This window comes from Mycteria americana, chromosome Z, assembly GCF_035582795.1.
Source record: "Mycteria americana isolate JAX WOST 10 ecotype Jacksonville Zoo and Gardens chromosome Z, USCA_MyAme_1.0, whole genome shotgun sequence".
NCBI classification, from domain to species: Eukaryota; Metazoa; Chordata; class Aves; order Ciconiiformes; family Ciconiidae; genus Mycteria; species Mycteria americana.
In genome coordinates this window covers 78,870,541-78,890,477 of record NC_134396.1, presented here as the reverse complement: position 1 = coordinate 78,890,477, position 19,937 = coordinate 78,870,541, and the positions used below count along the sequence as shown (strand labels likewise).

General features: G+C 40.1%; 1 protein-coding gene across 3 annotated transcripts in view; it reads left to right on the top strand.

Annotated features, from left to right (window-relative positions):
- ELL2 (elongation factor for RNA polymerase II 2) overlaps positions 1-19,685 on the top strand; it is a 44,755-nt gene extending 25,070 nt beyond the window's left edge. For 2 of the 3 annotated variants that reach the window (XM_075527207.1, XM_075527208.1), the window contains 9 exons: positions 755-918; positions 3,554-3,813; positions 6,484-6,608; positions 6,749-6,836; positions 8,627-9,197; positions 11,526-11,592; positions 14,968-15,139; positions 16,152-16,196; positions 16,335-19,685. In XM_075527207.1, the coding sequence (XP_075383322.1) occupies positions 755-918; positions 3,554-3,813; positions 6,484-6,608; positions 6,749-6,836; positions 8,627-9,197; positions 11,526-11,592; positions 14,968-15,139; positions 16,152-16,196; positions 16,335-16,451 (1,609 nt within the window). In that variant the 3' untranslated portion in view covers positions 16,452-19,685. The remainder of the gene's footprint in view (positions 1-754; positions 919-3,553; positions 3,814-6,483; positions 6,609-6,748; positions 6,837-8,626; positions 9,198-11,525; positions 11,593-14,967; positions 15,140-16,151; positions 16,197-16,334) is intronic. The other variant, XM_075527210.1, reaches the window with a different exon arrangement.
- The last annotated feature ends 252 nt before the right edge of the window (positions 19,686-19,937 follow it).

Sequence of the window (19,937 nt, the reverse complement as noted above, 5' to 3'; positions counted from 1 at the left end):
GTCAGTCGAGGTGCCCTCCTGGCTGGGCACAGTGCAGCGCAGGAGCGCGTTTGGGCTGACCACGGAGGGCCAGGCTCCTCCAGAAATTCCTCCTGAAGCCCAATGCCTGCCCTGACACCATCGAGGAGACCTCGTGGTCCTTCCCCTCGTGCGGGGTTGGCTTTAAGTGCCTCTTCTCAAACACGAATCCTCAGAGAAGCAGGCGGGAGAAGCACAAGCACTCAGCGCTGTCGAACGCACAGAGGCAGGCGACGAGGAGGGCGGACATCTTTGAAAGCAAGATGAGGGGAGACCGGGGGGACAGGCCGGGCGCCGGCCTCGAGGGGAGGCTGGCTTGGCCTCGCAGGGCCTGGGGCTGCCATGGGCTGCTCTGGGCGGAGGAGAGGAGACGTGTGCTGAGCTGAGAGGGTGGAAGGTCTCTGGGGCAGGAGCTGCCCGCCATGAGGGTGCCCGTGTGACGGCCCGCCTTGTCCCGGCAGCTGTCATGGCAGCAGGTATCAGTACAGCCACCAACGCTGCCCTGAGCCTGCCTCTCAAATACGGTTACGTGAGGAAGTGTAATTACACCGACAGGTCAAACGGATACAATTTGGATGCTTAGAGACAATTTGAAATATATTTGCGCCCTAGCTAGCTGTCAGAACTGGAAAACGTTTTTCTTCACCTGTTAAGACAGGTTTTAAAGTTCCTGATACAACCATACTTCTAAACCTGAACGAGTGCTTGGGCTCAACCTTTTTCAATGTTTTTGTAGTTCTGGAGCCTCGCAACTCAGTTGCCTGGGAGTTATACAGAATAAAATTACAGTATGTGCAACAAGTGATTCCTATGTGACGACCAAAGAGCGCATGACCCAGGCAGAAGAGGAGTCGCGCAATCGAAGTGCAAAGGTTATTAAACCTGGTGGACCATTTTTAGGTATGGTTGTATTTCGTTTTCTATTAGATGTCTGTAAGTTTTCAAACTCAGTAATTCATCTTTTCAGCCTATTCTTGGGAAAGATGGTGTGTTCAGAGGTCTTAGGTGTAGGTAGCTTGCCCCTATGTTATGGGTTCGCAGTCTCCTGTTGCGGCATTCAGACGTTAGCCTTTTTTTTCCCCCAGAAAGCCTGCTAGTCCTTCCTTTTTCCCACATTGCTTGACTGGTTGAAATTTTGACCATTGAGGTGAGAGTTTTTACCACCCCATTCACTGGTTTCGTAGCTAATGTTTTGTTTTTATAACAGCACTTTTGAGTACCTAAATATTGTGCTAAACCATTAACCTTAATTTGTAATCTAAAAGAATTAACATTGAGGAAGTCTTGTATGCAAATTCCTAAGCTTAGTATGAAAAACGTTGCTTTTCACGCTTGCTAACACTGATTAAATTTTATTTATTTTATATCTTGGTCATTAACAAGCAACTGTTACCACAAGACCATAGTTTTTTTTTTTTTTTAAAAAAAGTTAAAGTAAGGTAATGTTGGCATCTTCCTATGGATTTCTTAGTTTTCCACGAAACAAAAAGCATTTAGGTGGTATCGTTCATTATTAAACTGTTCTGAGTACCGTTTCCCCAAGGAGCCTGGAGCCGGCTGCAGATAGATGCAAGGTGAGCGTCCAGCTGGTAGGCACTCAGTGGTACAGGCAGCGGTGGTCCTGCCCACAGCAGTGAGCTGAACCAGGTACATCAATCTTCATAAAGTAAATCGGGCTCTCTCTTGGCTTCGGCTGTAGTCCTCCGCCAGCACAGACGTCCCTGACAGTGATGGTGCAATGCTTGCTCTGCCTCAACTTACTGCAGAGCATTTTAAGCCAGCATCGTCATGGCTTTTTGGAGATACAAAACTACATGTGTGTGGCCTTGACACTGAGGGATCTGGGCATGGGTTAATACCAGGACATGGAGTTAGGACTGCTTCCCTGTGTTGTCTAAACTGCTCTGTAACAGCAACATGAGAGGAGCCACTTTAATCTATTTCTAAACTTCTCAGTGGGGAGGTTCTGTATTACATGTGAATGATCTGTGTGATTCTTGTTAGTTGTTTAAATAGAACTTAAGTGAATATTTAACATTAAATAAACGGGGTCTGAAGACTGGCAGTAGGACAATTATGGTGTTTGGGGATACTTTTGTTTCAGACTGGCATTGGAGAAGCTCAGGTAGGGCAGGTCTAGTTGCTGGTAGGGCACGGGGGTGACTGCAACATGCTTCATGCAGTACAAATTAGGAACTGTGGTTGTTAATCATGTTAATGCTTGGTTATGTTTTCAGTTAACTTTTTTTTAAGTGATTCAGAGACGTGACTTTAGGAGGTGTTTTTATTGGAATGCTGCTTACACTATCCACTGTGCCAGGGGTTTGTGTATCTACACTGAATTTAACCTGTCAAAATGTTTGTAATGCATTCAATAAACAACTGTCAAGTTCATACTGTTCTAAAAATGTAACCATGTGTGTTTGCAGGATTGGGTTTGTTCTTGAAAACCAGGAGGACATAGTCCAGGGAACATGCAGGGTGGAAAGGTTATAGAAGGTTTGGCCTCCACTGCAAAATGGAAACAAATTTTTGCTGTTCCTGAGGATACGCAGTACATGAGCACAGCTCAGTCTCTGTGTGTCTGACAGAAGAGAGCAAGCTCCAGATTTTCCCACTAACACTCATTAAGTCTCCCTCATGTGCCAAACATGAGTTACTGGTTTCAGAAAAATGCCTAGTTTGTGTCACATCCTCTGTGGGATTGCAAACAATGTTTACTACAACAATCTTCTGTAATATTCTGATAAATCTTTTTTTTCTGTCTGATAGCAAATGCTATTTAAAAACACAGAATAGAGAAGTTTGGGTCTTTTTCTGGAAAACCGAGATTCAGGTTGGATGGTGTTATATTCAAATTCTGGATGCATTGCTTGCAAACACTTGCATTGTTCCTCCGGTTGAGAAACATGTCTTTTTATAGCATTTGATCCAAAATGCTGTGCAGGCCATGTTTTAAAACTTCTCTGGCCTTGGTCCAAAGAATTGTTAAACTTTTGGTGTATTGTTTCTCATAAACTGGGGCTTATTAAATAACGAGAGGAACACTTCAGCTTAAAATGTGGTGTAACTGATGGTAACTAAGGTGATTAACACCAAGGGTTGGTAGTTTCTTTAAGCAGGGATGCAATTAACTGTGTAGACTTGGTCTCCCTAGGCATTAATGGGGAATCTTTTAATTATGTGAAGACCTTTGCCTCACGCTTTAGAGTACTCTTTTACAAAAAAATGCCTGATTTGGGTATTCAGTGCTTAAGCTTATAAACTGGAAAAAAAATAAAAGCACTATCTATATAAATAATTGGCAAAGTCTTCCTACCAGTATCATTTACCAGCCTTTTTTATATTGAATATTTCTTTGTTAATGCCTAGCTCAATCCATCTTTACTACCTGTTTATTCTTATAGATCTTGAAATGCTGACTAAGTACAGTTTTTAGAGTTTATCTGGCTTAGTAAATTCTTTTAAATCAACTTTCTTTTTCCCAACCTCCCATGTCACACTTTTTTTTTTTTTCCTTCCCCCCTTACTGTAGGGAAAAGAGTACAGGTCAGAAGAGCACCACAAAGCATTCCAGATGCTGTACCCAAGAGGAAGAGGTCGACACCCATGAACCCTGCAAACGTGATACGGAGGACTCACACACAAAATACTGTTTCTCAGCGACCGTACAGGGACAGGGTGATTCACTTATTGGCACTGAAGAGTTACAAGAAACCAGAGTTACTTGCTCGCTTGCATAGAGATGGTGTCAACCAAAAGGACAAGAATTCCCTTGGAATTATCCTTCAGCAGGTGAGATCATGGGGTTGGTGCCAGCATTTTTTTCCCTCCTACTGTGCTTTTAACCATAATTTTGAGGTGTGTCACTCCTGTATTTAAATTAGAAAACAATAAACAACTTACGTAATGCTCCTTGTTTAAGTTTTTCATTCAACTTTATACGGATGCCCCAAACTGCAAGTCAGTGTGAGGAAAGGAAAGAAATGCTAAAAAATTTTTGGGGAGTGTTTTTGTTTTGCTAGAATGTCAGGCAATAATTAATTATTTCTAGCTTTGTTGCTCCTAATGTCTTACTTTTTCTTCTCTCTTACTTGGACTGCTTAACTGCTTAATTGAGAGTAACTGACCATGCATTCTCTTGATTGTGTGAAATAGTTTGTCATAGTACTTAATATTATTGTGATGAGTTTCAGGAGAGAAGTTTGGTAATAACATAGGTTAGTATTTCATTTGACCGTAGTTGATGGCCTGTAAATGGTACTTGGCTTCTCTTGGGTTCTGTTAGAATTGCAATCCAGGGAAGGGGGTTCCAGCCAAATAGTGAAGGAAAAAGGTGGTGGTCTGATTTTGAGCATAGCGTTTCTTTGTTATCTTGTGGATTGTGTCTTTGTCTTACTTGAAGCCTTGTTTTATTCAGTAGCTTTTCCAGTGCTCCTTTGAATTAAGTTCTACTATATTTCTTTATCATATCCATCAAAATTATTGGTAAGCCTATAATATTATAGGTGAAATTTTTAGGCTGTGTGTTCCAGAGTGTCACATTAATTTTCTACTAAAACAGTTCAGAAAAGGCTTCTTAAAGTATCGTAAGATGCAGTGGCTCCTCCCTTACTTTTTAAATAGTCCCTGTACCCATAGACTGTGGGTGAATTATGCATGTATTAATATGTGAAGTAGGAATATTTCCTATTTACCTAGGAAAAAAGTGTTTTGGAACCTATTAAAGTGAGTAAAATTCAACTTTGATACAGCTTTGGTTGATCCTACACTGAATTTTAAAAACTTATTCCTTGAATATGTTAAATGTTGCTGCTTTCTTTGCCCAGTACAATGGTAGTTTTTTTAGTAGTAGTACTTTAAGTTGATTATAAAATTCCAAAAGCTCAGCTCTCTAGAGGACAAAAGGTGCAAAAATTTTCTCCTGTCGCATTATGCTTGACAAAGTTTAAGGAGACTTTCTTGGAGTCTGTTTCCTGTATGTGGTGTGAACTACCTCACGGTACTAGTCTGCATTCAGAAATGGTCACATTAGCAGCACTATACCCTGGAAAGCCTTGCTCACATTTTTCTTAGCTTCATAATGAGTTTTTTCATACAAATCTAAAATCAGCAGCCTGAATTTGCTAAGATCTAATATGCACAGATTTGCTTCTCTTGGAATACAGCTTTAATTCTGTTTTTAACACTTGAATTACTGTTTCTGGATATCTTTGTTACTTTTAATTTTTTTTTAAGCTGGGGACAGACAGACATGCACACACACATGAATTAGCAGTATTTATCGATCATGTTTTGGAGGAAAAATAGGCAAAGCTGCAAAAAGTGGTGGTGATGTGTTGATGAGTGTTTCAGCATTTCATATAAGGCAAATTGACGGAGATTGTTTTTCTTTGAGGTTTTCTCTGAACCGATGTCAGGTGGTGAAATCTAAAACAGCACTTTAGCTGTCAATGGTCTCAAGGTTGTACTAGCTCATTTTAACTTTTTGAGTATATTTCGCTTTTTTCATAAGGAAGATGCAAACCCATTTTATTTTCAAAGGTATAGAGTAAGGCATGCACGTGACCTTCTCATGACAATGGTTTGCTGTAATGAACCTGGTGTCTGCAAAATGAAGAGTGCCTCTGGGCCTGTACACCTTTCCTTAACCCTTTTAGCACTAAATCTTGTTTTCAAAATATAACTTGTTAGATATGAGTACAGTTACTTTTTTCCCCAATCAGTAAAACTTCGATATGTCTTAAAATGAATGAGATAGAGGAATAATTCATCTTTGTACTAAAAGAAGTAGTTCAGTGCCAGTTAGCTTATCGTATACGACTGTTCAGTAGAAAGCTATCATTTCTTGTGGCTCAGGCACTTGAGAAAGAAAAGCATTTCTGTTTGTCAAGACGAGTGACGACATACTGTGGTCATTAACGTGATGATGGAAAAGACGCATTGTTCCAGGCACAGTCTACTCTGCCATCGCAGCATAGCTGTGTAAAACAAAAGAATGGCAGGTGTCCCCCTGAAGTTGAACAACTCTGAATTTCTATGTGGAGATAGTGTTCTTCAGCTCTTAAAGAGAAATAAATAAAAATAAAAACTAGGCCTCTTGAGATATTTCATGCAGTGAAGATTTAAAGTTTTGGCATAGTTTCCCTTGATTCTCAATGCTGTATTGAAGACAAAAAAACAGATATATAGTGCAGAGAGAGGTTTTCATAGAGTACGTTTCATACATGCTTGCAGCAGTTTGGGATTTTCCTACATCCAAATTCCTACGTCCCAGATTGGCCACCTTTTTTAAAATTGGTGCTCGTTACATGAGAGCTACTTTGATCTTCACATCTAAAAAACCTGGAAAACTGGTGTGTAATTTCGTTTTCAGCTTTGATTTAGCTTTGCAGTACCAATCTTATTTCTGTAGTTTGCATTTAGGTATAATGAACATTTATTTTCTTAAATGTCTGCCTGTAGGTAGCCAACCTGAATCCAAAGGATAATTCTTACACTCTGAAGGATTATGTATTTAAAGACATTCAAAAAGATTGGCCTGGATACAATGAAATAGATAAACAGTCATTGGAGTTAATACTTTCTCGGTAAGTTCAGTCTCTAGGGGAAGGAAAATAGCCATTTAAAAAACTTTTCCTGGGAAATGAGCGTCTGTCTTCCCTATAATGAAAGAACTATGACATAAACATTTTTGCCTTTTAACCTGAAATGTTGGGTCTCCTTACAGAAAATTAAATTCATCTCAGAATGCCACCAGCACCAGCCATTTGGGATCGCCTGTAACTTCTCATAAAGATGCTCCATCAACTTCTGAGGTATTTTGTATTTTTTTGGACATTATTGACAGTGTATTAAGATTTATCACACTTTATATTGGTGTAAAAGCTGTGATGTGAAGCACTAATATTGTCTTTAACAAATGAAAAACTGAAGCATTTATTTCTAATTGTATTATATTTTTAAAGATGCCCTGTCAAAGACTGCAAAATACTTATGGTCATGTAGCTTAAGGGCTGCTATATTTAGTGTTCTGCATTTCAGAATGTTCATTAAGATATTCAGAAAAATAAACAATTCCTGTCTACACAATGTTTTGTAAATACATGTAGATCTCAGACAGAGACCACCCCTGTCACGTTTGAACAGCCAACATGTTGGCCTAAATCGTAACTGTCCATCCGTAGCACATTGACCGTACAGAAGCGTAAACTCACCTGTAGAGTTTAGACTTGCCTGCTGAACTTCTTGGTTACCCATTATTGTTACACAACCCTGTACTTTCTGGTTAAATACTTAAAGCTGTTTAGTATTGCCACATAACTCTTTTATCTTGGTGCATAGGAAGGTCTTCTAAAGACAAGATACGTATATATTTGTTACATGCTTGCATGTGTCCAAGGTTCTTTGTGATATGGTAGTTATAATACATGAAATATGCACAAACATCCTTGTGCTACTGTTTAAATATAAAGCTTAGGAAAGTCTAGAACAAGGACAAATTACAGTAGTGATCCACTTGGAGGAATTTTATTTTTTTTCCTATAGGCATCATTTAAGCACCCATTTTGATTTAGGGTAGCCCAGGTGTGAAGAAGCAGATCTGAATCAGCAGGTAGTACATCTGCCTTCCCCCAGCCTTTTCAGACTTAAAATGCATATGTCCTGTCTTCTTACCAATACAAGAGGACAATGCAAAGCCTTTTAGAAGAAGCTTGGAAAAATCTGCATAAAAGGCATTACTTTAAGGAAGAGTTTGATACTTTCTGTGACTAAAACTGCTCTTCAGTAAGTGGAATTGAAATCTGAAGAACATAGGAGCTTGTGTGCATACAGCAGTTAAGCTGGGAAGTATGGAAAGTCTTTCACAACTGAGATGTTTATGTTTAAACAGAGGAGGGAGAGCACACCTCTGTTTTTCCCTGACTTTCTTCCAGTCAGAGGGTGAAATGGTGCAGGTCCTAGGGACCTGCCTCTGTGCACACAGAACCTGGGTTTATTTCAACAGGGTGGCACAGAGCCGTGCCTGGCACTCCTGGTCCAAGCTACTGCTTGTACATCAACAGAAGCAGTGTATGCTTGCTAGAGATGAGGATGTGAACCAGCGTTCCAGCTGGAAAACAGCTGGAACGACAACTGTAGCAAAACGGGAGGGTTTACCTATTCTTAGCAGCTTTGCACTTCTCACACTCTGCTAAGCGCAATGCTGCATGCTTCTCGGGGCTGCTTTAGTAAATCGCTTGGCTGTGTGACAGCAAAAGCCAACTCTTTACCTGGTATGTCCGAACTGAAATTGGTACCTAAACAGTACTGACCTGACCTCCTCATGTTGGTGAGGCCTTTGATAGAGCTACTGAAGAGACCGTCTTCTCCCAAAGCCTTTTAGCTGTAGATTTGAAGAGCAACTTGCTAAATCATAAGGTTAGAAACTAAGAATGAAATAAACCATGGATGTAGCTGCAGTAGTTCCTTGTTTGACAGCTATTTTTAGATAAGAAAGATGTGTTTTCAACAGTTGCCTGTTCAGAAATGCTCCTTTTTCAGAATGGGAGCAAAACTGAATTCTGCTGAGTTTTTTTTTTTTAAATTTTTTTTTCATTTATTACAGAAACGGCCTTTGCATTGCGATTTTATCGATCCTCTGATGAACAAAAAGCAGAGGATATCTCACCTGACCAGTCGAATCCAGCCACCGTTCGGTGGCCACTTGCCTGCCTCCAGTGAGAAAGCTGCTGCCGCCCCTCCGCCACCGCCCCCCCCTGCAGCCGCCACTACTCCCGCTCCTCTGCTGCTGCCTCCCACACTCCTTCCCACTTCCAACCCTCCTCAAACTGCCAGCACCAGCTCCCCCAGCACCCCTGAGGGGCGAGGGACTCAAGACCTGCCGGTGGACAGCTTCAGTCAAAATAGCAGTAGCGTCTATGAGGACCAGCAACAAAAATATACCTCTCGGACTCCTTTGAGAATGCCAGCACCGGCAGCTGTGCAGGTGGAGCCTCCCAAGCCCGCAGGTGAGAAGCATGCTGTGTTGCACCAACAGGCCAAGAAGGTACAAGAGCATAATGAGAAGGACAAAAGCGAAACACAGGACACTTTGAGTGCGAGCGAGGAGGAGAAAGACCTTAGAAAAGAAGAAACTGCCAAGCCGAAAAAATCCTCCCATTTGGATTCAGATGAAGGTATTAATAGACTGCTTCTCCTAACTATTATATGGGTAACCCTAGTGAAAAGAGACCAGTAAAACAGGGACTGGAAATGCAAATGGTCTGGTTTTTCACTTGCTGTATATTAAGTGCCTTGCCATTATCCCTACTTTATGTTTATGAAGAATCAGTATTTTTTTTTTCTGCCATTGCATTACATTGTAACTGTTAGTTTAAAACAGCAACAAAAAGCAGAAGCTGGACTTGTTCTGCTGGAACCTTAGCTAAAATTAGGTTCATTTTTAAGAATTCTCACTCGGTAGTACAAAAATCATTAGAACAAAGAAATCTTAGATGGATTGCTGTTGGGCAGAAACTGGTTACAAGGAAGAGGTAGGTACTAGAAAAACACAAGGAATGGATTTTTTATTTTTGCTTGATTTCCAGTAAACTAACAGTTTACTGAAACTTACTCCAGTTTTTCCATCAGCAAATTTTAAAGTCTGCATGCTGAAAATAAAAACCTGTCACATGTACTGATTGCATAGTAGTTTACTGAAACACATAGATCAGACATAAATGATTTCATCATGTATCACAACACAAGGTTCATCGAACTCTGCCTTTTTTGTGGAAAGTCCAAAACCTACATAAACTGGCTTGTGGTTTACTAGAATTTTGGTTTGAACTGTGCTGTAAGCACCTCTCCGTCTTGGCTGCAGAACTTATGGCTTCAAAAGATGTAGAAATGGTACACACTTAAAATGGCAGTGAAAAGTTAAACAGAAACAGTACTTGATTTCTTAACGCACGCACACACGCAAAATAGGGCAGAGTTCAGTTTCTTTGTTAAATCTGTGTGTTGTCTAATTTCAGAGGTTTGACTCGCAAACTATAAGTCAGGTTTAGCCCTTTCCTATCACAGCCCAGAGGCTTCTTTGGAGTGTGCAGGGTGCCTCTTTGAAGTGGTGTTGTGCTTGTAGATAGGGGTGCTTTGAGATGGTCTTTTCACATTTACCCTGGACATACTACACAGTGCCCACAGGGCTTGGGATTGCTTTGAAAATATTTATGCTTGAATTTATAAACATGTGAGCATCTTTCTCCAGAAGCCAGTAACAAAATTCTGAACAGCTAGGGAAGGAAAAATCTGTATTGCATTTCAGGTTGGTGCTTACATTGAAGCTTTCAAATGGACCCAGCCATGCCAACAAATGCACTTGAATTTTTGGAATTAAATGCTCGCAGCAAAACTGTTCACAGAAGTTGTATTGTACATACTGTGACAATGAATATTACTGTTTGCATTTCTCTCAAATTTTGTTCTTACTTTTACACTTCTTTTTATAATCCTTCTATACCACCTAATAATTTCAATATTAAAAGCAGAAGAATTGAGTAGGACATCACATGACAGTTCTTTTCTCTCCCCATGACTTAAAGCTCAGATAATTTAGAGGTTGGCAAGAATGGCTGAGCTTTAGCAGAAATACTGTGTTTCAACAGGGGCAATGTAAGATAATATAAAGGATTGTGTGTTTTTTAAGCTTGCCATAAAACCCCAAATGAAAAGCAGAGAGAGATTACCAAGATACTGAGTGTTCCTTCCTGTTCCAGCTAACTTTTCTTTATGGTGGCTATTTTCCTTATTTATCAAAAAAATAGGGGGCTCTTGAAATATTCCTTTAAAAAGAGGGATTAGAGGTTAAGCGTACCATGCTTTCATAATGCCGTTTAAAAGACCAAAAGAGCAATTTACAAGTGCAAATAACTTTCAAACCCCATATTGCCACATTAATGAGGAGCAAGTCTTTGTTGCAGGTTATTGAAGCCTGAATGCCAGTAACCCATATACAATGCTATTGACTTTCCTGCTTAGAAGAACACCGAAATTAAATCTAATTTTGGATATTTGTAATTGGCAGGGAAGGAGGGATAAAAACATGGCATGTAAAGAACTTCAGCTTTCTACTCTATTTCTTGCTGGAACCTGGATGTTGATTGAGATAGATATATCTATCTATCTCAAGCTGTCTTCTTTTGTGCAGCTACATCTGTTGCTGCATAACTTGAATTGCTGTGCAGATACCACATCATGTCTTCGAATAAGAAAAGCTGACCTTGGGTTAATACTGGAGTAGTGCAGAACCTGTAGAATAAAGTAGCCATGCCCTCTTTCTAAACCCTGGGACTGCATACTGTGGAGAAGGTTGTGTGAGCCCTATTATTAACTTAGAATAAGCTCGATAAGTAATTTACTGTGAGAATAAAACTAAAGAATTTCTTCAAGCCCATCAGGTTGGTGTTGTTTGGCTATATTAAAAATCTGTTTATCACAAGTGACACAATTCTGCTTTTGTGTAGGAGTTAAAGAAACTTGCACTGCCTCCACAGATCTTTCAGCAACAAGTGAACAACCAGACTACTTCATGTGAGTAAAGTAACGATTAAGAGTCTCTTGCCACTCATTGAAGCAGTTGAAAAATCACCTATAAAAACTCTTGTTTAGCTACAAAATTGAAAATTTGCCAAAATGTAATTTTAGAGTAATGACAAGTTCCTTTAAGTCACCCAGCTGCCTTACTTGAGTACCTGCAAGTTTTAAACTCTGAGGTTGTCCCTTAATTATTGCAGGGGAAAAGAATTGTTAAAAAGAATTTTTAATATACTTCAGAAGAAAACTTAAAACATTTAATTTCGTTCTTCTTCAAGAACACAATAACAAAGGAATATGAACGTGCACTGTTTTCTTTTTAGAGGTGAGGCAATACAGGAGGAAAGCTGAATGCTAAAATACTGAATAAGTAAATTTGAACTTCTTTCCTGTGTTTTCACTGCTTAGTGCATCTAAGCTGGAAAGGTGGGGAGGGAAGATAGCAGGCTTTAAAGTCTAGCATTACAAAGCCTGTATGTGAGCTAACAAGAGTTAACCATCAAAGTTATTTCTAAAGCTTTGATGTAAAATGGCCACTGACTAACTTGAAGCTACAGCAAAATATCCAATTTCACCATAGAACTGCAGACCAAAGAGCTAGAGAAAATAGAAAAACCTCAATTCAAATTTTAAATTTTAGCTGCTTAATTTTGACTACAAGGCAACATAAAAATGCATTAAAACTGCATGTGAAATGTTACATATCTACAATGACTGGCATATGGCAGTCTATAAAATTACAGTTTAATTTTATAAGTAAGTTTAATTTTAGCTCCTTAACAAGTTGTCACACATCAGATTAACATGCCCAAAAGTTAAAATTGACCTGCTATGTAAAAAAGTTTTTCGTCTGTGACAAGTATTAAAGAACTTGCTTTAAAATTAAATAGCTGTAACAACAGAATCATTTGGTTGCCTAAACACTTTTTTAGAATATTAAAACTTTTCTATCAGGAGGATTTTTCTCTACTGTTGTAAAACAGAAATAGCTTCTGCAAATGCCCAGTGTCTGGGCTTTTTTCCCCACTGTTTTATTGTTGGTCTTTTTTAAAAAAATGTGAAAGTCAAGGAGGCTGCAGTGGAATAACTGGAATAACTTGGTCTATGCAACCTGAATTTCTAATAAAATGCTTTTTTTTGGGGGGTGTGTGCACAGTGGGGAGCAATCTAAAGCTCTTTCCTCAGTTCGAAGCATGAGTTTGAGAAGGTTTTGATGGCCCTTCAATGCCCAGAGCTGAAATGAGCACCACAATAGGTAAAGCCAGGATGAGCCTGACGCTTCCTAGCAGTGCGATTGCGCAGCATCAGCTGCAGCAGTGGTGCTGAGCCCCCTTGTTGTATTTGCAGTGCAAGAGGGGAGGGAGAAGTGTTAAAACAGTGCAAATTGCCAGGTTCACCAACTTCTGTCAGAGGAGTAACATCAGGAAGGGAGGTCAGGCCTCCCCGTAGCACTTCAGTTTTGGTGCATCTTCCGCCTGCGTTGAAGCAGATGGCATGGTAACACCCTGCATCGTATTTAATACAGTAAGTGATGCTCCATGGAAAGACTGAAAGTAAATCTGGCCCTGCAGGGACGCAGTTTAGTTCTTCGCATGTTAGGCTGAGAACTCAAACCTACATTTAATTCCCAACCTCTGTGGGGTGAGAACAGGCATATTCAGCTCTTTGCTGTCTGCTTCCCAGTGAGCTGAGAGCAGTGATACTGAGAAATAAGGTATATGGTTATTTGATGTAATCTAATATTAAGTTGGATGCCAATAGCTGTTGCTAAAGTTTAACAAAACAAAAGCCTTCATGCAAGGTTTCATAAAGTTGGTTTAGTTCTGATTGCGAGTAAAAACTTTCATGAAGAATTCTCTGTGAAGGGAACAACCTCTGGAACAATCTCACAGATAATCTACTGGCCATGGTGTCCTGGAAAAAAATTAGGTCATGCTGTTTCAGACATCTGCCCGATGATTACAGAAAGATTGAAACCTCAGAGCACCTGCAATTTGATGCAGTTTAAAGGACTTTGATAGTTTATTCCAGCTTCTCTTCCTGTCTCTAAGTGCTACATAATTCATGAGTATAATCAGAGCTTTAGCATAAAGATACTTTCCATCCTAATGTAAAGATTATAAGAGTAAAGGAACTCAAGCTTTTTAAGCAAAGCTTAAGCAAAAGCTAGCAAAACGACACAGATTCCCATTTCTCCCCACTTCTACTCTCATTTCTTCCCTCTCCACACACTTACATTGCGAGTGCTTTGCTGGGCTCTTGTCCTGTGCTAGGACTCTTGCTGTGGGATGTAACTGTGCATAAGCCAGTACTCCACACTATCGCTTCACAGGTACCTCCCAAAATGTTGAAGGGCATCTTTAGTTTTCTTCTAAAAACTGTCTGGTACTCTAATCAGGTGCATCTGGCCTGGGATACATCACCGACAAAAGTTCTCATCTGTGTTGGTACAGACTTTCCTCTTGTTAAATTTTTACTGCTCGTTAAAATTGACCTAGGGGTGGTTTGGAGGATTCATCCCCATGCGGAGGTGCCTGTGTCATCCAAAGAGAACCAGGTCTTTAGGCTAGGAGGACCAGAGGTATTGGTGTGACAGTGGTGGGAAATGGTGTCTATTACTTGCATTGCCACTTCATCGTGGATTTCTATAATGACCTTGTTAAATCCGCTTGTGTTGATTTCAGGGAGAGGGGAATGAAGAAAGCTTCAATCGCATCAGTGGCTTTAAGCATTTATGGGTTTTGCCCTCCCTAGGAGGTGAAGTGATGGACTATTTTTAGTTTCAGACTTCTCTGCAGTTTGTTTCTGTTGCTGTATTGCAACTGCCTTAGTTGAATGGACAACAATGGAACTGGTGTTCACTAAAGTAATCAAATTTTATCATTAACCATGCTTTGCTGTTAGATAGGCACAAATATAGCCAAAAAACCTAAACTGCATCCAACTCCATAAATGCAGTCCATTCCAAAAATGTAATGAAAATTAATTTTCAAAAGTAAATATAACTTAATTAACCTGTCCCTTCATAGAAAGAGATTATAATCTAGCAGTTTCTCTTCTCTCAGTGAAGCTGATGCGTTTATTGGTCCTTCTATATTTGAATGATTGCTACTGTTTTCCAAGTATGCTACGCTTTTTTTGCACAGCTTCTGAATGAAACCTCTAAAAAATAAAATATTAGCACATAACAGTCACAAAAATATGGTAGATTTCTGTAGTTGCCTAAGTGCATTCTCTTGGGGCACATGTGCTTACATGTAGAAGCAAAGTCAGTCACATAGTTAACCGAGTTAAAGCTTGGGTGTCTACACTTGATACTCACTATGAAATGTTCTCGGTGTAAAATTGCATGTGTGCTTATTTTTCCATTAGGAAATACATAGCTATAGTCTCATACGAGCAACGCCAGAGTTACAAGGATGACTTCAATGCAGAGTATGATGAATACCGGAACTTGCATGCTCGGATAGAGAGTATCACCAGGAGATTCATGAAGCTTGATGCACAACGGAAGCTTCTTTCTCCAGGGTCCAAAGAATATCAGGTAAAGAAGGATAAAACTGTGAAGGTTGTGTTTCATCTCCCTCTTATCCCTTCCGAAAGTCCCCATTTTCAGCACAGGCAGACTCTTCAGTATGTTTACCTGTTAAGTTATATTGACGTGGTTTAAAAGACTTCCCAGGTTCAATGTCTGAGGCTGAGTAACCGGTTGCATAGCTGGAGGTACCACACTGGTTCAGGCTTTGCTGACCGCCTCAGCATCCTGGTGAGGTGAGGGGGTGCTCTTACACAGATGGAGGAGAAGAGCGGAAGCGTGTGGAAACCAGCGGCTATAATCCCAAAGCTTTCCTGACCCTCTATTTCCTGTGATTTTATAGACTTAACTAAACCTACAGCCACAAGTTACTCATCTTCCAGGTGGCTGATCCTAGCTACGATTTTAGCAGAGAAGGGTATTAAAAACCTGATATTCTGACTTTCCAGCCTGGACTTCTCTGGTTTGGACATACAAATTCCACATGTTCAATATCAGAATTCTTTAATTCTGTGTGTATGCTGAGGATTTTTGATTGCTTTTATTTAGTTTTTTGGCCAGATTACAAATGTATTTGTGAGCAGAAGGAGTATTTTAAAATCCCTGGTACTGCTCAATCAGACAAAGGGAAGCCTAGCAGAATTTGCTTATGTGCTTAGACCCTGCATGGGCTAGCTCTGATTTTTGTAGCTTGACAAAACCCTGCAAAAAGTTGTTCAGCCCTCAAACTCCACCTGTCTGAGCTCTCTGTGAACACACAGCAGCATGAGCGACTTCTCAAAGGGAGTCTTCAAACACATGCTCCTTTAGTTGCCTGTTTACAGGTTTAATTGCAGATCTTGGGTGATACGGGGGGGGGGGGGGGTTGAGGGTTTATCTTTGTAATGCAGGAGAGTGGTGTGGCTCATTGAAATGAAGTATCTTGAGTAAAACTGAGTGTATTTTTAGTGTTTTACTTAAACTTGGGTTTTCTGGTAGTAGTGAAATGTCCTTCATATTGTCTTCATGTTTTTTCTTGAAGATCCTTCATGAGGAAGTCTTACAAGAGTATCAAAAGCTAAAACAGGTATGTGTAACAACAGATTTGTAGAAGGTAGTAATAACTGAGACTGGCTCAAGGCTATTTTAAAGTGAAGGACATGAAATATTAAACTCTGCAGAAATGTTTTCATGCCCTAATTTTCTTTTTATCTTATCTTTACAGTCTAGCCCCAGCTACTATGAAGAGAAGTATAGATGCGAGTATCTCCACAAGAAGCTGTCTCATATTAAGAGACTCATAGGGGAGTTTGATCAACGGCAAGCAGAGTCATGGCACTAGTCTTCTGCTTTGACGAGGACATGTGAATGAACTGAAGCTTATTTATTTAAAACTTAAGATTAGTTCCTCTAAGATTCTAAAAATTAGTATCAAACTTTTGCATTACAGAAGTTTCAGTATTATATTAGCAGACTTAAGTTAACTACTTTTGTTGTTGTTGATGTTGCTTATATGCATATTTGAAGCTGCTTTTTCTGGTCCCTTCTTTTCTTCAAGATTTATGTTTGTCCATTGAAATAATTTTATCGGTAGATGCTGGGGATCCAGTACCTCTACTGTGAAGTTGTGCACATTTTAAGAAAATATTGTAGCAGATTGAAAAGCTTTTGGCTAAGTATAAGGCTGTTTTCTGACCTTTCTTGTTAATGCAGACTCTTTGCCTTAAATGGTAGAAGGTTTAGAAATTTGCACAAAATTAAAAAAAAAAAAAATCACATTGTTTTGGAGGGTTGAAGAGGCATGTATATGTGCTGTATACAGCCCGTTTTGTTACAAGAGAATCTCACATCTGCAACTTAAACCCCTCATTGCAGTGATTGCCTTAAGGTGTTTGCTTGTGTATATTTAGTGTAGTTAAATTATTAGCTACACTGCTTCCCACTTTGCTGAAGCACCTGGGAAGCACTACGTGGCCTACCAGTGTCTGGAAGTGTGTGCTTGTACCGTGTGTGTGCAAGAATGTGTGGGTGTGAGCATGAGTGATGAGGAAAAAAAAAAAAAGCTGCTACTCTAAGTAGGCCAGACGCTCAGGTTAAAACAACTGACGAGTGTTGCTGTACGTTTTTCTTATAAAATTGCTACTTCTATTGTGGAACATGAGAGCATTTCCATTTCAATAGTTTGTCAGCTTTAATAATATTGGGGAGATTGATACTTTACAAAAATGAAACAGATATATAGTTTTTGGGCAAGATTATAAAATTAAACATGTAGGTTACCTATTTATATACTACTATAAAGTATTTTTTGAAGAGAGATATGCAAAGAAGCTATTGCCTACATGAAATATATATTTAAAGATTTTTGTCCTGGGTGCCAGGAATATAACAAAGAACAGATGTATTTAACTATAAATACTGTGATCACCAAACAGCACAAACATTCATTTCATGCAGTTTTTTGGTTTATTTTGATGTAAACCATTGCTTACTTTATCATGTGAAAACATAGGTTATGTGGTCAAAATTGAGCAAAATCTTTGTGTGTCTTACCGTGTTTGTCTTTTCAAAATGCTGCCGATTGAAAAGGGAAGCATTATGTTTACAAATCTGACTTCAGATTTTTTGCCAAAATTTTGGTAGTATTGCTAATAGACTTTGTCTCCAGCATGAAAAAAGCCTGTTGTGTATCACTGTAAACCAGAAAGTGTTTGATTGCCAGAAAACATGCATTCAGGTAAATGGGAGCAACTGAATTTTTGCCTTACATTTGTGGGTTCAGGGAGGTTACATTCATGAAGATGGGATAGCGAGCAAGGTGCATCCCTTTCTATTGCGCGACAGTGGTATTTGTGTTACCTACTTGGGACCAGGTGGACTTTGGGTCCCTTGGATTATTAGTAAGTTGTTTTCAACTCCACACTTCAAATGGCAAAATGAAGAGAAGATGTCTTGCTCCCCATCAAGAGCTGCACTCGTCTGGGTTTAACGATTGAATTCGGTCCTGAGCAATCAGTGCCCAGGTATAAGTGCAGGGGCTGTTCTATTCACTGCGGTTCTGCTGCAGCTGCACTGGGCGGTTAGCTTTCAACCGGGAAACAAAGTGGCTGTTCAGATTGAAATAATGTGAAGTTCCTGATACTGGGACCCATTTCTGCACTTGTGTGCTCTTTATCTAAACTGCGTGCCTGGATCCGATGTTAACTGCCATTACGGGACGCATAATGCTGCTACAACTGCCTGATGTGTTGCAATCATTGATAGTGCTGCCACTGTATAACTGAGACCCGGTGCAGCTAATTGATTTTCTTTTTTTCCCCCCACCTTTTGCCAGTGACCTGTATTTGCATGCATCTTCTGGTTTACAGGCTGTGTATGTGTTGCAGCTGGAGGTTAGTGCTGTTTCAGAGGTCCAGCACTGCATACCATCATCAGATGTGACAAGCTACTGTAAAGGCCTTAATTGAAGGTTTTGCCCATTTGCATTGAGCATTTCTGAAGCCTTGCAAGTATACCCCACAGCCTATGTATTGCAAAATAGTGCTGTAAATCTACATATCTCTTGTTTCCCTGGAGTTGACATTCCAGTTCAGCAAATGTTAAGAGCCTGCTGAAGCGGGGCCTCTGACTGTATGACTGCCTTTCCTGTAAAACTGGCCTGCTCGCTCCGAGAAACAAACGTTGCCCCTGGTGGCATCTTGGTTGGGGTTACACTACTACAAATCCGAAGCAAACGATTGATGTAGAGAAGGGGCAACTGTGCATGTCTCCTTTGTGGAAACTGTGACTCTCACCACAGTTTATAAAAAAAATACGTGGTCGAAAGGGAGGCAATAGCCCTTTCCCAGCTGGCTGACAAAACACAGGTTAGGAGGATTGGTTTCCAATCTTGCTGGAGTTTTGAGGGAGGAAATATTGTGCCCAAAGTCTTTTTTTTTTTTTTTTTTTAATTGTAGATATGCTCTAAACTGTCACTTGAAGCAGCTCACTTGACTGCTTTTAAATCTTCAGTTCACCTTGTGAGTTATCAAAAAAAAAAAAGTAGTATTCAAATCTTCTGGAAGTGTTTTGTAAAACATGTAGACAAGTGTTGGAGGCAAGTTACTTGAACAAGTTTTAAATAAGAAGTGGGTTAAAGTGTTGATGTTGTAACTTTGCTCATTTGTTAGCTTTTGTAAAATAGTAGTGTTACAACCAGTCTCTTCAGATACGTAAATGTTGATTCATGCAAAGACCTGTAGCTCCTGTGAAGTATAGTTCTTTTCATAAGTTTACTATAATTTGTTTCTGTACCTGATGGGGGAGGGATGCGGCCAGCAATTCCGTAACCGCCTTTGGGGAAGGGTATGAAATTGATCAAGAGAAGACAACATTTGGGAACGTGAAGGCTTAAAACAGGGCTGTGAATCCCCCTTTCTGACTGTGAGAGTATTTTACAACTTCTCCAAGTGTTTCCATACAAACTGTATTAAGACTCTGTACGTGAAACATCCTGGGGCGTTTTGTTAATGAACTTGAGCCATTGTTGCCCCTCTGTTCTATATCAATTTAAGTTCAATAAAACGTTACCTTTGCAATGCTGAGACTCTCTGGTCTTTCCTTGTCCGGGGGCAAGGGGTCCTCCTACGCCTCCGCAGTGAAGCGGTGCCACGAAGGCTGCCGCGGGGACTGCTGCTTTACCGTGGGAGCGCAGGGCGGGTTCTGCTGGTGTGCGAGGGGCGTGCTGGGGGTACATCGCCTCGCCGCAGCGCCCTGCCGGTGGCTCACGCCGCAGGCGAGAGTGCCGCTGTCAGGTGCAGGAAGAGAAATGAGACGGACGCGCCTTACA